Source organism: Siphateles boraxobius, unplaced genomic scaffold, assembly GCF_051911475.1.
Source record: "Siphateles boraxobius isolate OS27281-9 unplaced genomic scaffold, OSU_SipBor_1 229, whole genome shotgun sequence".
NCBI classification, from domain to species: domain Eukaryota; kingdom Metazoa; phylum Chordata; class Actinopteri; order Cypriniformes; family Leuciscidae; genus Siphateles; species Siphateles boraxobius.
Window position 1 is genome coordinate 85,874 of NW_027508843.1, and position 16,935 is coordinate 102,808.

Below are 16,935 nucleotides of genomic sequence, written 5' to 3' on the forward strand. Positions count from 1 at the left end.
AGACGGATTGGCAGGGAGGACGAGAAGCTCAGTCTTTGCCAGGTTGAGCTGCAAGTGATGTTCCTTCATCCATGCCGAGATGTCCGGCAGACAGCTTGAGATACGTGCAGCTACTGTGGGATCATCTGCTGGAAATGAGAGGTAGATCTGGGTGTCATCAGCATAGCAATGATAAGAGAAACCATGTGCCTGTATGATGGGTCCCAATGATGTGGTGTAAATGGAACAGAGGGGGGGGGGGGGGGGGGGGGGTCCAAGAAATGAATCCTGAGGAACCCCTGTGGTCATTTGATGTGCTTTGGATACCTCGCCTCTCCAAGCGACCCTGAAGGACCTGCCTGTGAGATACGACTCAAACCAGTGGAGCTGGTGGAAACCAGTGGAACATAAGCACAGCGTCAACAGCCACCATAGCAGTAACAACTGTGCAAACGCGTAGTCAAGACTCAAGACTAGGAGATAAGTGAGGTTAAGCACTCACCGAAAGCACTTGAGACACCAAGTACGACACATTCGGCTTGTAAAACCTGGCGAATGTGTTCTGTAAAGATCAGCTGGTTGCAAAACAAACATGCAAAACATACATACTAAGACGCACCTACCTGGCCCATGAAGAGGAAATAGATCTTGACGAATAAGCTCACATGTTTAGTTGGGGGTCTTTCCTCCTGAACCTGGCTTGTGAAGTGCTCGGTTGGGTGTCTCGGGTCCAGTATCAGAAGGAGTCCTCCATCCCTCCTGGGCACCCCGAAAAAGCAGCTTTAAAACTGCTCTCCTGACACGCTCTATCACTCCTTTTGCGAGCAGGCTGTGAACTTCCTGTCTCAGAACGGGGCATTTTGGGGCAAAGTCAGTGATGATCACACGCCTGAAGCGGGGTGGTCAGCGTCTGAACTGAAGGGAATATCTATGTTGAATTATTTCTATCCCCCAGCAGCCAAGGTGAAACGGTGGAATAGCTCTCCACGTGCCTAGTAAATGACACCATAGCCATATTAGTTCTATGGCCGCTGTTGGCAGTGGCGATGTGTGTAGACTGGACACCTGCCCCAGCGAGGCTAAGCATGCTGGGGGGCGGGTGGTCTCGTTCGGGGTTGGCTGGCTGCCGATCGGCACGAGCTGTGTCATGCACGGCGGGGGATATTGGTACTGGCGTGTTTTTCCATCGGGAGGGTACTATAGGCACGGACTGCGACTCCACAGTGCTCTGGGGCGGGGCAGGTTGAGGACAGGGCGGGGCAGGGCAACTTTGGTACCAAGTCGGTACTGAAATTTTAAAAATGTGATGCTTTGAGCGTTGTTGAGGTGCAGACCACGACTGGGGACTTTTATCGTTTAAAAAATTGCTTTCCCAATGAGGCTAGAAAGAAAATAGTGAAGAGTACTGCTCGTTGACATCGTGGATGAATGGAGTCCTCCTCCTCGAAGCAGCCTAGCGGCGGCCCGACTGGGGATACCTAGGATTCCAACTTACTCTTGTTCTTGTAGGCTCGTCTGGAGAATTCCACATCGAGTCCAGCGGGTGGGCCTCGACCCTGTAATAGCATGGGGCGACGGCAAAGGATATCGGCCACAGGCCTCGTCATCATCGTCGCTTCTGGGTGGGGGAGGGTGGGCCTCTACCCTGTAATAGCATGAGCAAAAACCCTCCTGGATCTCAAGTGAGCACCGGCAGGTCGGCGCAGAACTCGTAGGTGTGGGGCGGGTCAATGGGGCCCACACAAATCCTGCAAAGGGTAGCCATCAGATGCGAGGAAGAAAAGGTAACTAGTCCTCAGGTGCAACTTCAACGATGACAGCGTGAATAAAGAGATTCTGACGCAATTGTCGCGGCCATGCATTTTATTCTGCCCGCGAGCCTGTCAGTATTTGCATACTTTGCGACAATTGGCCAACTGTTCCAAGCTAAGATTTCAACAAAAATGGAGAAGGGAGGAGTTCCCGCAGCGTCATAGCTGACGCAATGTTGAAGTTACCGCTCTCGAAAGGGAATCTCTTCTAGAAGAGACCAAACACAACATCACGACTGCCGTAAAAGAACATAATAGGTCCTCTTTAATAAAAAAGAGGACCTCTTTTGTTATCAAAAATCAAAAATCTTTTATTTATCTATTTAAAAAGCATTAAATTCGAAGCGACTGTGTATCAGCCGAAAGCATTATTCACCTGTGTGCTGAGGTTGAGCGAGACCGTATCCAGGATCTGTGTGTCGGACAGAGTCAGAGTCACGCTGCCGTCGCTGGCCACGCCCCCTGATGACATCACCAGGCTCTGCGAGGACAGGGAGGTGCTGGGAGCCAGAGCACTGACTGATGGAAGAATACACACACTTACTGAGTAAACACACGTCTATCGCAACTCTCCCGCCCCGTACTTCTGTTACCCTCACAGAAATGTAAGTACACGTTCCTGTTGTACAGAAATCATGTTCAACAGGGCTGTCAAACTCAATCTCAATGCCCGGACTGATAAGAAAAGTGCTGATTGGTTGGACGGTGCTGAGATAATAAATGTTTCTTGAGCATCAGATCATCATATTATACTGATTTCTGAAGGATCATGTGACACTGAAGACTGGAGTAATGATGCTGAAAATTAGGCTTTGATCACAGGAATAAATTACACTTTACTATATATTCAATTTGATTTAAATTGTCATAATATTTAACAATATTACAGTTTTTTTTCGTATTGTTAATCAAATAAATGCAGCCCTGGTGAGCAGAAGAGACTTCTTTTAAAAACGTTAAAAATCATATCGATCCAAAACTTTTGACTGGTAGTGTATGAACGAAACGTCTCCGCACTGTCCAACCAATCAGCATTTTCTTATCAGTCCGGGCAGAGATTGAGTTTGACAGCCCTGTTGTACGTGATTAAGTTCAGTACGTCAGTGTGTGTCTCTGGTAAGCAATCTCTCACCGGTGAGGGCCGAGGGAGGAGGACTCTGAGGAAGGAGCTGATCACTGCTGATCTGAGTCAGTCTGAGCCCAGGGCTGATGCTCGCGGTCGAGGAGGGGCAGTGATGGGGCAGCAGATCCTGACCTTCACACACACACACACACACACACACGCACGCACGCACGCGCACGCACGCACACGCACACACACACACACACACACGCACGCACGCACGCACACACACACACGCACACACACACAGACGCACACACGATCAAATCTCGATAAACACTTTATTCATATATATATATATATATATATATATATATATATATATATATATATATATATATATATATATTTAAAGTAATAAAGGCCACTTTTTACTGGTAACATCAGACATTTGGCATTATCAGGAGCCACAAATATTCCCTCATTGCATTATTATACATTATATTCAACATTATATAGTTCAATGTAGTACTGACACTGAAACTTGATTTTTTTCTCTTACTCAGTAATTTTATTTTGGGTGAACTATCCAGGATATATATTGATGCATTTTTTTTGTATTACAATATATTGTGACACGATATATTGTTACACCCCTAATATTCATTAAATAATTGGCATTGAAATGTAAACAGTTAAGATCAAACTCAACTGTCAGTGTTGCACAGACTAAACAACACCAGATCTGACACACATTTGACTCATCATGAGTTTCTCTTGTGTTTAGGTATAGCTGTGCTTATCTGTGTGTGTGTGTGTGTGTGTGTGTGTATGTGTGTGTGTGTGTGTGTGTGTGTGTGTGTGTGTGTGTGTGTGTGTGTGTGTGTGTGTGTGTGTGTGTGTGTGTGTGTGTGTGTGTGTGTGTGTGTGTGTGTGTGTGTGTGTGTGTGTGTGTGTGTGTGTTCACCTGCTATAGTGAGTGTGATCTCAGAAGTGCTGGTGCCAGTGGATGATGAACTGGTCTGTAACGCTTGAGTCAGACTGGAGTTGTTGATGGTCAGAGTGATTTCTGGAGCTCTGCTGCTGGACACTTGAGAACCTGACAACACACACACACACACACACACACACACGGAAGTTATGTTCAACACTGCATAAACAACTCAAAACAGCAATAAAATGGCTCTGATTTCACTGATGTTTAGCATCATCAACAGTTAGCTCTCAGGCTGGAGATATAACCACTGAAGATCCAAGAATATCAGTATCAGCTCTTCCATACGGCATACGTATAGGGTATCAAATCAACTTTTTAGTCTAAGGCAAGAAGGCTGGTAGATATATATATATATATATTTTTTTTTAAATTTGTTACCCGCCAATATTTTACATGTATGATTGTATGCTTTACATTGTGTGCCAAGTGTTTAAAAGTACAAACTGCATATAGTTTTTCACAATGAAAAAAGTGGGGAAAAAGCTGTTTGTTTGCAGAAATTTCAAAGTTAAATTGCTCAGGTTTTAATAAAAATATCAAAGATAATGACCTGAGGGTGAGTCACTGTTGACAGATTCATTTTTAATTTATGATTTCTTTAAATATAGAAGAGTGGATGTAAGTAATGAGCTGGTGAAAGCATCTCTCACCACATTAAACTCATGGCCTCTTTCAAACAGTTGAGCACTTTCCTTAATTCTGCCATTTTTATAAAAGTGTGGCATCATACAAACAGAAGAAGTGCTTCCCCTGCCAATAATGAACCTGTCATCTGCCAGATTGGCTTGTGATACTGAGAAATTAATCAGCGAATCAGAAAACCTGCATTTGCCACTTGAGTTTTAGGCTCTCTGCTCATTATACGTGGGCAGAAGACCTGAGTACAGTTAATCTATGTAAATATAAATGAGCTCAGCAAGATAAATACTCCAGGGGTGAATCACACAAAAACATGTCCAGATAATATTCCTTTCCAACATTAAAAGACAAAAATGTTTGTAGGACCGATAAGATTATTTGAACTGTGACATCATTGTTACAGTTCAGCTCAAGTTAACATGATTAAGGGTTCCTACAGATACCGTCAAATCAAATTCAAGAACTTTTCAAGCATTACTTTTGTTTTTTTTCAAGGACCACAATCAGGGATCTCATTTATCAAACAGCATCTTTCTTCATTATCTTTTAAATTCTAAAAAAGGAGCTAAATTCCCCACATATGATTGACTTGAAAAATGAAAACTGTGTCATATGGATATTTATATGAGAAATATCACACTCACAGATATGCGAAATAGTTCTATATCTCTATCAAACGGACTGCAGCGTTAATTTTGTGTGAAAATGTTATATCAATAAAATTTAAAATAAATTTCCCATATATTGCCTTTCAATAATTCAAGCACTTTTCAAGTACTTCTTCATAACAATGGCCAGGACTTAAATCTCCAAAAGTAAAATTATACAAGACACCATGAATGTACGAACCATGAATAATTAAATAAAAAGTGATTATTTTTGATTGTATTATGTTGATAATTTAACATGTTATGTGTGTTTGTGTTATGTACGCATCTACGGTGGAAACAAACTTCCTCTCGAGGACAAATAAAGTTAACAGTTATATGGAACTGTAATGCAGTCAATAAGTACTTCAGCCATGCGTTTACAAGAAAATACTTGCACACCTTAGAGTGTTCATCAACCAATCAGAATCAAGCATTCAACAACCCGTAGTATAAGTATTTTTATAATTGCTCATTTTTGTTTCGGAGTGTGAGATGTGAGGTGGACGTGTGTGAGATGTGAGAGATGTGAGAGATGTGAGAGATGTGTGAGATGTGAGAGATGTGAGAGATGTGAGAGATGTGTGAGATGTGAGAGATGTGAGAGATGTGAGAGATGTGAGAGATGTGAGAGATGTGAGAGATGTGAGAGATGTGAGAGATGTGTGAGATGTGAGAGATGTGAGAGATGTGAGAGATGCGAGGCGGACGTGTGTGAGATGAGTGTGAGATGTGAGAGATGTGAGAGATGTGTGAGATGTGAGAGATGTGAGAGATGTGTGAGATGAGTGTGAGATGTGTGAGATGTGAGAGATGTGTGAGATGTGAGAGATGTGAGAGATGTGAGAGATGTGTGAGATGTGAGAGATGTGAGAGATGTGAGAGATGTGAGAGATGTGAGAGATGTGTGAGATGTGAGAGATGTGAGAGATGTGTGAGATGTGAGAGATGTGAGAGATGTGAGAGATGTGTGAGATGTGAGAGATGTGAGAGATGTGAGAGATGCGAGGCGGACGTGTGTGAGATGAGTGTGAGATGTGAGAGATGTGAGAGATGTGTGAGATGTGTGAGATGTGAGAGATGTGAGAGATGTGTGAGATGTGAGAGATGTGAGAGATGTGTGAGATGTGTGAGATGTGAGAGATGTGTGAGATGTGAGAGATGTGAGAGATGTGTGAGATGTGAGAGATGTGAGAGATGTGAGATGAGTGTGAGATGTGTGAGATGTGAGAGATGTGAGAGATGTGAGAGATGTGTGAGATGTGAGAGATGTGAGAGATGTGAGAGATGTGAGAGATGTGAGAGATGTGTGAGATGTGTGAGATGTGAGAGATGTGTGAGATGTGAGAGATGTGAGAGATGTGAGAGATGTGTGAGATGTGTGAGATGTGAGAGATGCGAGGCGGACGTGTGTGAGATGAGTGTGAGATGTGTGAGATGTGAGAGATGTGAGAGATGTGTGAGATGTGAGAGATGTGTGAGATGTGAGAGATGTGTGAGATGTGAGAGATGTGTGAGATGTGAGAGATGTGAGAGATGTGAGAGATGTGAGAGATGTGTGAGATGTGTGAGATGTGAGAGATGTGTGAGATGTGAGAGATGTGAGAGATGTGTGAGATGTGTGAGATGTGAGAGATGTGTGAGATGTGAGAGATGTGAGAGATGTGTGAGATGTGAGAGATGTGTGAGATGTGTGAGATGTGAGAGATGTGTGAGATGTGAGAGATGTGAGAGATGTGTGAGATGTGTGAGATGTGAGAGATGTGTGAGATGTGAGAGATGTGTGAGATGTGAGAGATGTGTGAGATGTGTGAGATGTGAGAGATGTGTGAGATGTGTGAGATGTGTGAGATGTGAGAGATGTGAGAGATGTGTGAGATGTGAGAGATGTGTGAGATGTGAGAGATGTGTGAGATGTGTGAGATGTGTGAGATGTGTGAGATGTGAGAGATGTGTGAGATGTGTGAGATGTGAGAGATGTGAGAGATGTGTGAGATGTGAGAGATGTGTGAGATGTGAGAGATGTGTGAGATGTGAGAGATGTGAGAGATGTGAGAGATGTGAGAGATGTGTGAGATGTGAGAGATGTGTGAGATGTGAGAGATGTGAGAGATGTGTGAGATGTGTGAGATGTGAGAGATGTGTGAGATGTGTGAGATGTGAGAGATGTGAGAGATGTGTGAGATGTGAGAGATGTGTGAGATGTGAGAGATGTGTGAGATGTGTGAGATGTGTGAGATGTGAGAGATATGTGAGATGTGAGAGATGTGAGAGATGTGTGAGATGTGAGAGATGTGTGAGATGTGAGAGATGTGTGAGATGTGTGAGATGTGTGAGATGTGAGAGATGTGAGAGATGTGAGAGATGTGAGAGATGTGTGAGATGTGTGAGATGTGAGAGATGTGTGAGATGTGAGAGATGTGAGAGATGTGAGAGATGTGTGAGATGTGAGAGATGTGAGAGATGTGTGAGATGTGTGAGATGTGAGAGATGTGTGAGATGTGAGAGATGTGAGAGATGTGAGAGATGTGTGAGATGAGTGTGAGCACACAAACTGACCGCTGTTGTCTTCGGGGCTCAGGCTGATGGCTGAGGCGGGAGGCTGGAGAGAGAGGCCCGTCAGAGGGTGGATCACCACACTGGCAGGAACACTGGCGTCTCCGTCAGTCATGAGGTGAGCCGTGGCGTGCGGCGTCAGACTCGAGTCGCTTGTCAGAGAGTGAGACAGCAAACTGCCCTGGTGAAGCGTCTGCTGGAGAATACTGGGGTCGATCTGAACACAGAGAACAAAACGGCATCATGGGGTGTAACAATATATCACAATACAAAAATGAAACATGGGTCATGGATAGGTCACCCAAAATAAAAATTACTGTGTGAGAAAAAAATTTAAGATTTCAGAGTCTTAGTGTCAGTACTACATTAAACTACTATATATAATGTTGAATATAATGTGTAATAATGTAATGAGGGAATATTAGTGGGTCCTGATAATGTCAGATGTCTGATGTTACCAGTAAAAAGTGGCTGACATTATTTTAAATATATCTAGTCAGTGACAGAAATCAAGCATATTCATCTAAAATAATTCTGTATTTTCATCTTCAGAATCATGAATATGTTTATTTCTGGTGTCTCTATTGTCCTGTGCTTTGGGATTCAGCACCAAGTCCATCCTATTCATTCACACACACAATGTAAAACCAAATTTAGCATTTTAATCAAGTCAATTCTTGGTTGAGCTTTTATCATAGTCTTGGAGTATCGCAATAATAGGGTATCGGGAGTTCAGTATGGTGATATGTATCGAATCGTGACGTGAGGGAATCGTTACACCCCCACGGCATCACACACCCCTACAGCATCACACACCCCCACAGCATCACACAACCCCACAGCATCACACACCCCTACAGCATCACACACCCCCACAGCATCACACACCCCCACAGCATCACACACCCCCACAGCATCACACACCCCCACAGCATCACACACCCCCACAGCATCACACAACCCCACAGGATCACACACCCCTACAGCATCACACACCCCCACAGCATCACACACCCCCACAGCATCACACACCCCCACAGCATCACACACCCCCACAGCATCACACACCCCCACAGCATCACACACCCCTACAGCATCACACACCCCCACAGCATCACACACCCCCACAGCATCACACACCCCCACAGCATCACACACCCCTACAGCATCACACACCCCCACGGCATCACACACCCCCACGGCATCACACACCCCCACGGCATCACACACCCCTACGGCATCACACACCCCCACAGCATCACACACCCCCACAGCATCACACACCCCCACAGCATCACACACCCCCACAGCATCACACACCCCCACAGCATCACACACCCCCACAGCATCACACACCCCGACAGCATCACACACCCCTACAGCATCACACACCCCCACAGCATCACACACCCCCACAGCATCACACACCCCTACAGCATCACACACCCCCACAGCATCACACACCCCCACAGCATCACACACCCCCACAGCATCACACACCCCCACAGCATCACACACCCCCACAGCATCACACACCCCCACAGCATCACACACCCCTACAGCATCACACACCCCTACAGCATCACACACCCCTACAGCATCACACACCCCTACAGCATCACACACCCCCACAGCATCACACACCCCTACAGCATCACACACCCCTACAGCATCACACACCCCTACAGCATCACACACCCCCACAGCATCACACACCCCTACAGCATCACACACCCCCACAGCATCACACACCCCCACAGCAAACACACACCCCCACGGCATCACACACCCCCACGGCATCACACACCCCGACAGCATCACACACCCCCACAGCATCACACACCCCTACAGCATCACACACCCCCACAGCATCACACACCCCTACAGCATCACACCCCCCCACAGCATCACACCCCCCCACAGCATCACACACCCCCACAGCATCACACACCCCTACAGCATCACACCCCCCCACAGCATCACACACCCCCACAGCATCACACACCCCTACAGCATCACACACCCCCACAGCATCACACACCCCTACAGCATCACACACCCCCACAGTATCACACACCCCTACAGCATCACACACCCCCACAGCATCACACACCCCCACAGCATCACACACCCCCACAGCATCACACACCCCCACAGCATCACACACCCCTACAGCATCACACACCCCCACAGCATCACACACCCCTACAGCATCACACACCCCTACAGCATCACACACCCCCACAGCATCACACACCCCCACAGCATCACACACCCCTACAGCATCACACACCCCCACAGCATCACACACCCCTACAGCATCACACACCCCTACAGCATCACACACCCCTACAGCATCACACACCCCCACAGCATCACACACCCCTACAGCATCACACACCCCCACAGCAAACACACACCCCCACGGCATCACACACCCCCACGGCATCACACACCCCCACAGCATCACACACCCCCACAGCATCACACACCCCCACAGCATCACACACCCCCACAGCATCACACACCCCCACAGCATCACACACCCCCACAGCATCACACACCCCCACGGCATCACACACCCCCACAGCATCACACACCCCCACAGCATCACACACCCCTACAGCATCACACACCCCCACAGTATCACACACCCCCACAGTATCACACAGCCCCACGGCATCACACACCCCCACGGCATCACACACCCCCACGGCATCACACCCCCCCACGGCATCACACACCCCCACGGCATCACACACCCCCACAGTATCACACACCCCCACAGTATCACACACCCCCACAGCATCACACACCCCCACAGCATCACACACCCCCACAGTATCACACACCCCCACAGTATCACACCCCCCCACAGCATCACACACCCCCACAGCATCACACACCCCCACAGTATCACACACCCCCACAGTATCACACACCCCCACAGCATCACACACCCCCAAGGCATCACACACCCCCACGGCATCACACACCCCCACGGCATCACACACCCCCACAGCATCACACCCCCCCACAGTATCACACACCCCCACAGCATCACACACCCCCACAGCATCACACACCCCCACAGCATCACACACCCCCACAGCATCACACACCCCCACAGCATCACACACCCCCACAGTATCACACACCCCCACAGTATCACACACCCCCACAGCATCACACACCCCTACAGCATCACACACCCCCCTAGGCATCACACACCCCTACAGCATCACACACCCCTACAGCATCACACACCCCCACAGCATCACACACCCCTACAGCATCACACACCCCTACAGCATCACACACCCCTACAGCATCACACACCCCTACGGCATCACACACCCCCACGGCATCACACACCCCCACAGCATCACACACCCCCACAGCATCACACACCCCCACAGCATCACACACCCCCACAGCATCACACACCCCTACAGCATCACACACCCCTACAGCATCACACACCCCCACAGCATCACACACCCCCACAGCATCACACACCCCCACAGTATCACACACCCCCACAGCATCACACACCCCCACAGCATCACACACCCCCACAGCATCACACACCCCCACGGCATCACACACCCCCACGGCATCACACACCCCCACGGCATCACACACCCCTACAGCATCACACACCCCCACAGCATCACACACCCCCACAGCATCACACACCCCCACAGTATCACACACCCCCACAGTATCACACACCCCGACAGCATCACACACCCCCACAGCATCACACACCCCCACAGCATCACACACCCCTACAGCATCACACACCCCCACAGCATCACACACCCCTACAGCATCACACCCCCCCACAGCATCACACCCCCCCACAGCATCACACACCCCCACAGCATCACACACCCCTACAGCATCACACCCCCCCACAGCATCACACACCCCCACAGCATCACACACCCCTACAGCATCACACACCCCCACAGCATCACACACCCCTACAGCATCACACACCCCCACAGCATCACACACCCCCACAGCATCACACACCCCCACAGCATCACACACCCCCACAGTATCACACACCCCCACAGTATCACACACCCCCACGGCATCACACACCCCCACAGCATCACACACCCCCACAGCATCACACACCCCCACAGCATCACACACCCCCACAGTATCACACACCCCCACAGCATCACACACCCCCACGGCATCACACACCCCCACGGCATCACACACCCCACACACCTGTGCCGTACCTGCAGAGTGATGTTGTTGATGTTGCTGGGGTCAATCCCAGAGATCTGCACATTCGGACACACCAGGTGAATCCCTTCAAGAGTAGCGAGCCCCTCCGTCAGAGAGACCGTCAGATCTCCACCCGCTGAAGGAGGAAAGAGGACAATCATGCACTCGTCCACCATGATGGATCTGCGTGTGCCGAATAACATCTCAAATGTGGAGAGTTCCAGGAAAAGTCTGAAATCTGCTGGTCTAGAAAAAGAGTTCTCGCCCTTTCCGAGACCAGTTTTATTACTCACATTATCTCAGTCTCACATTAAGGGCCCTTTCTTACACCCGCCAGTTGTTTTTTGCTAGTTTCAGCCCGACGCAGTTTTCATTTTCATGTCCTGCGCCACATTGTTTAAATAGCAAATATATTTGCACCCATTTGTGCGCCCATGATGGTCTGAAAACCAGGTGTGTTCAGGCGCACTGTTGAAGCGTTGCTATTTTGAGGAACTGAAATAGTCATTGACCAACTGAAACCTGGTCTAAAGTCAATAATAACGGTTTGTTATAAGTGTCACCCTCCTTTTTTTTGCATATACATTAAAATGCACATTCAGAATTTAAATGGTTGTAATTCAAGAATGCTTTGGAATATAGACGTAAGATTGGTCTTGTTTTAAAAAAGACCATTTTGCAGATTTTTGTAGAAGTGAAATATATTGAGAAAGTGAAAAAAAAAAGTTATAGAAGTTTGAGTTTATGAAAATGTACAAATGTAAAAATGTAATAATTCATATTTTATATAAAATATATATTTTCAAAACATGTTGTACTCTAAAACTGCAAGAAAACCGAAGCCAAAAATCTGAACAAGTAGTGTTCCAAATTTTATGTTGATATCTCCGAAAATGAGCTATCAGTGAGAGTGTGTTTGGGCGCAGTACCACCGGAACTCCAGACTCCATTACTGCCCATATAAGGGCGCCTCCATTTCCATGTGAGGTTTGAGTGATCTGAACCATATATTTCTATAATTTTCATACAATTTATGAAGTAGACATCCTATTCAGAAGTAATAAGGGAAGTTTGGCAGATTTTGAAATGAATTTAACCTCTAATAAACACATAAAAAGAACATAACTCGCTGCCACATAACAAATGGTCACTTAAGAGGTTGCGCCACGTGTTAGTAATATGAGCCTATATGTGCCAGACTGTACTATGAGTACCTGAGACAGTAGCAGGCAGTGTTTACATGTGTGTATTGTGTAGTTATGAGTACCTGAGACAGTAGCAGGCAGTGTTTACATGTGTGTATTGTGTAGTTATGAGTACCTGAGACAGTAGCAGGCAGTGTTTGCATGTGTGTATTGTGTAGTTATGAGTACCTGAGACAGTAGCAGGCAGTGTTTACATGTGTGTATTGTGTAGTTATGAGTACCTGAGACAGTAGCAGGCAGTGTTTACATGTGTGTATTGTGTAGTTATGAGTACCTGAGACAGTAGCAGGCAGTGTTTACATGTGTGTATTGTGTAGTTATGAGTACCTGAGACAGTAGCAGGCAGTGTTTACATGTGTGTATTGTGTAGTTATGAGTACCTGAGACAGTAGCAGGCAGTGTTTGCATGCGTGTATTGTGTAGTTATGAGTACCTGAGACAGTAGCAGGCAGTGTTTACATGTGTGTATTGTGTAGTTATGAGTACCTGAGACAGTAGCAGGCAGTGTTTACATGTGTGTATTGTGTAGTTATGAGTACCTGAGACAGTAGCAGGCAGTGTTTGCATGTGTGTATTGTGTAGTTATGAGTACCTGAGACAGTAGCAGGCAGTGTTTACATGCGTGTATTGTGTAGTTATGAGTACCTGAGACAGAAGCAGGCAGTGTTTACATGTGTGTATTGTGTAGTTATGAGTATCTGAGACAGTAGCAGGCAGTGTTTACATGTGTGTATTGTGTAGTTATGAGTACCTGAGACAGTAGCAGGCAGTGTTTGCATGTGTGTATTGTGTAGTTATGAGTACCTGAGACAGTAGCAGGCAGTGTTTGCATGTGTGTATTGTGTAGTTATGAGTACCTGAGACAGTAGCAGGCAGTGTTTACATGCGTGTATTGTGTAGTTATGAGTACCTGAGACAGTAGCAGGCAGTGTTTGCATGTGTGTATTGTGTAGTTATGAGTACCTGAGACAGTAGCAGGCAGTGTTTGCATGTGTGTATTGTGTAGTTATGAGTACCTGAGACAGTAGCAGGCAGTGTTTGCATGTGTGTATTGTGTAGTTATGAGTACCTGAGACAGTAGCAGGCAGTGTTTGCATGTGTGTATTGTGTAGTTATGAGTACCTGAGACAGTAGCAGGCAGTGTTTGCATGTGTGTATTGTGTAGTTATGAGTACCTGAGACAGTAGCAGGCAGTGTTTGCATGCGTGTATTGTGTAGTTATGAGTACCTGAGACAGTAGCAGGCAGTGTTTGCATGTGTGTATTGTTTAGTTATGAGTACCTGAGACAGTAGCAGGCAGTGTTTGCATGTGTGTATTGTGTAGTTATGAGTACCTGAGACAGTAGCAGGCAGTGTTTGCATGCGTGTATTGTGTAGTTATGAGTACCTGAGACAGTAGCAGGCAGTGTTTGCATGTGTGTATTGTGTAGTTATGAGTACCTGAGACAGTAGCAGGCAGTGTTTGCATGCGTGTATTGTGTAGTTATGAGTACCTGAGACAGTAGCAGGCAGTGTTTGCATGCGTGTATTGTGTAGTTATGAGTACCTGAGACAGTAGCAGGCAGTGTTTGCATGTGTGTATTGTGTAGTTATGAGTACCTGAGACAGTAGCAGGCAGTGTTTGCATGCGTGTATTGTGTAGTTATGAGTACCTGAGACAGTAGCAGGCAGTGTTTGCATGTGTGTATTGTGTAGTTATAAGTACCTGAGACAGTAGCAGGTAGTGTTTACATGCGTGTATTGTGTAGTTATGAGTACCTGAGACAGTAGCAGGCAGTGTTTGCATGTGTGTATTGTGTAGTTATAAGTACCTGAGACAGTAGCAGGTAGTGTTTACATGTGTGTATTGTGTAGTTATGAGTACCTGAGACAGTAGCAGGCAGTGTTTGCATGTGTGTATTGTGTAGTTATGAGTACCTGAGACAGTAGCAGGCAGTGTTTGCATGTGTGTATTGTGTAGTTATGAGTACCTGAGACAGAAGCAGGCAGTGTTTGCATGTGTGTATTGTGTAGTTATGAGTACCTGAGACAGTAGCAGGCAGTGTTTACATGTGTGTATTGTGTAGTTATGAGTACCTGAGACAGTAGCAGACAGTGTTTACATGTGTGTATTGTGTAGTTATGAGTACCTGAGACAGTAGCAGGCAGTGTTTGCATGTGTGTATTGTGTAGTTATGAGTACCTGAGACAGTAGCAGGCAGTGTTTGCATGTGTGTATTGTGTAGTTATGAGTACCTGAGACAGTAGCAGGCAGTGTTTACATGTGTGTATTGTGTAGTTATGAGTATCTGAGACAGTAGCAGGCAGTGTTTACATGTGTGTATTGTGTAGTTATGAGTACCTGAGACAGTAGCAGGCAGTGTTTGCATGTGTGTATTGTGTAGTTATGAGTACCTGAGACAGTAGCAGGCAGTGTTTACATGTGTGTATTGTGTAGTTATGAGTATCTGAGACAGTAGCAGGCAGTGTTTACATGTGTGTATTGTGTAGTTATGAGTACCTGAGACAGTAGCAGGCAGTGTTTGCATGCGTGTATTGTGTAGTTATGAGTACCTGAGACAGTAGCAGGCAGTGTTTGCATGTGTGTATTGTGTAGTTATGAGTACCTGAGACAGTAGCAGGCAGTGTTTGCATGTGTGTATTGTGTAGTTATGAGTATCTGAGACAGTAGCAGGCAGTGTTTGCATGTGTGTATTGTGTAGTTATGAGTACCTGAGACAGTAGCAGGCAGTGTTTGCATGTGTGTATTGTGTAGTTATGAGTACCTGAGACAGTAGCAGGCAGTGTTTGCATGTGTGTATTGTGTAGTTATGAGTACCTGAGACAGTAGCAGGCAGTGTTTACATGTGTGTATTGTGTAGTTATGAGTACCTGAGACAGAAGCAGGCAGTGTTTGCATGTGTGTATTGTGTAGTTATGAGTATCTGAGACAGTAGCAGGCAGTGTTTACATGTGTGTATTGTGTAGTTATGAGTACCTGAGACAGTAGCAGGCAGTGTTTACATGTGTGTATTGTGTAGTTATGAGTACCTGAGACAGTAGCAGGCAGTGTTTACATGTGTGTATTGTGTAGTTATGAGTACCTGAGACAGTAGCAGGCAGTGTTTACATGTGTGTATTGTGTAGTTATGAGTACCTGAGACAGTAGCAGGCAGTGTTTGCATGTGTGTATTGTGTAGTTATGAGTACCTGAGACAGTAGCAGGCAGTGTTTGCATGTGTGTATTGTGTAGTTATGAGTACCTGAGACAGTAGCAGGCAGTGTTTACATGTGTGTATTGTGTAGTTATGAGTACCTGAGACAGAAGCAGGCAGTGTTTGCATGTGTGTATTGTGTAGTTATGAGTATCTGAGACAGTAGCAGGCAGTGTTTACATGTGTGTATTGTGTAGTTATGAGTACCTGAGACAGTAGCAGGCAGTGTTTACATGTGTGTATTGTGTAGTTATGAGTATCTGAGACAGTAGCAGGCAGTGTTTACATGTGTGTATTGTGTAGTTATGAGTACCTGAGACAGTAGCAGGCAGTGTTTGCATGCGTGTATTGTGTAGTTATGAGTACCTGAGACAGTAGCAGGCAGTGTTTGCATGTGTGTATTGTGTAGTTATGAGTACCTGAGACAGTAGCAGGCAGTGTTTGCATGTGTGTATTGTGTAGTTATGAGTATCTGAGACAGTAGCAGGCAGTGTTTGCATGTGTGTATTGTGTAGTTATGAGTACCTGAGACAGTAGCAGGCAGTGTTTGCATGTGTGTATTGTGTAGTTATGAGTACCTGAGACAGTAGCAGGCA

General features: G+C 46.3%; 1 protein-coding gene across 2 annotated transcripts in view; it reads right to left on the bottom strand.

The window, feature by feature from the left end:
* Nucleotides 1-16,935, bottom strand: part of LOC143747571 (zinc finger protein 236) — a 107,041-nt gene that overhangs the window by 17,134 nt on the left and 72,972 nt on the right. For both annotated transcript variants that reach the window (XM_077240403.1, XM_077240402.1), the window contains exons 23-27: nt 11,952-12,076; nt 7,696-7,909; nt 3,821-3,952; nt 2,923-3,045; nt 2,167-2,309 (exon numbers count right to left, since the gene is read on the bottom strand). In XM_077240403.1, coding sequence (XP_077096518.1) covers nt 2,167-2,309; nt 2,923-3,045; nt 3,821-3,952; nt 7,696-7,909; nt 11,952-12,076 — 737 coding nt within the window. The remainder of the gene's footprint in view (nt 1-2,166; nt 2,310-2,922; nt 3,046-3,820; nt 3,953-7,695; nt 7,910-11,951; nt 12,077-16,935) is intronic.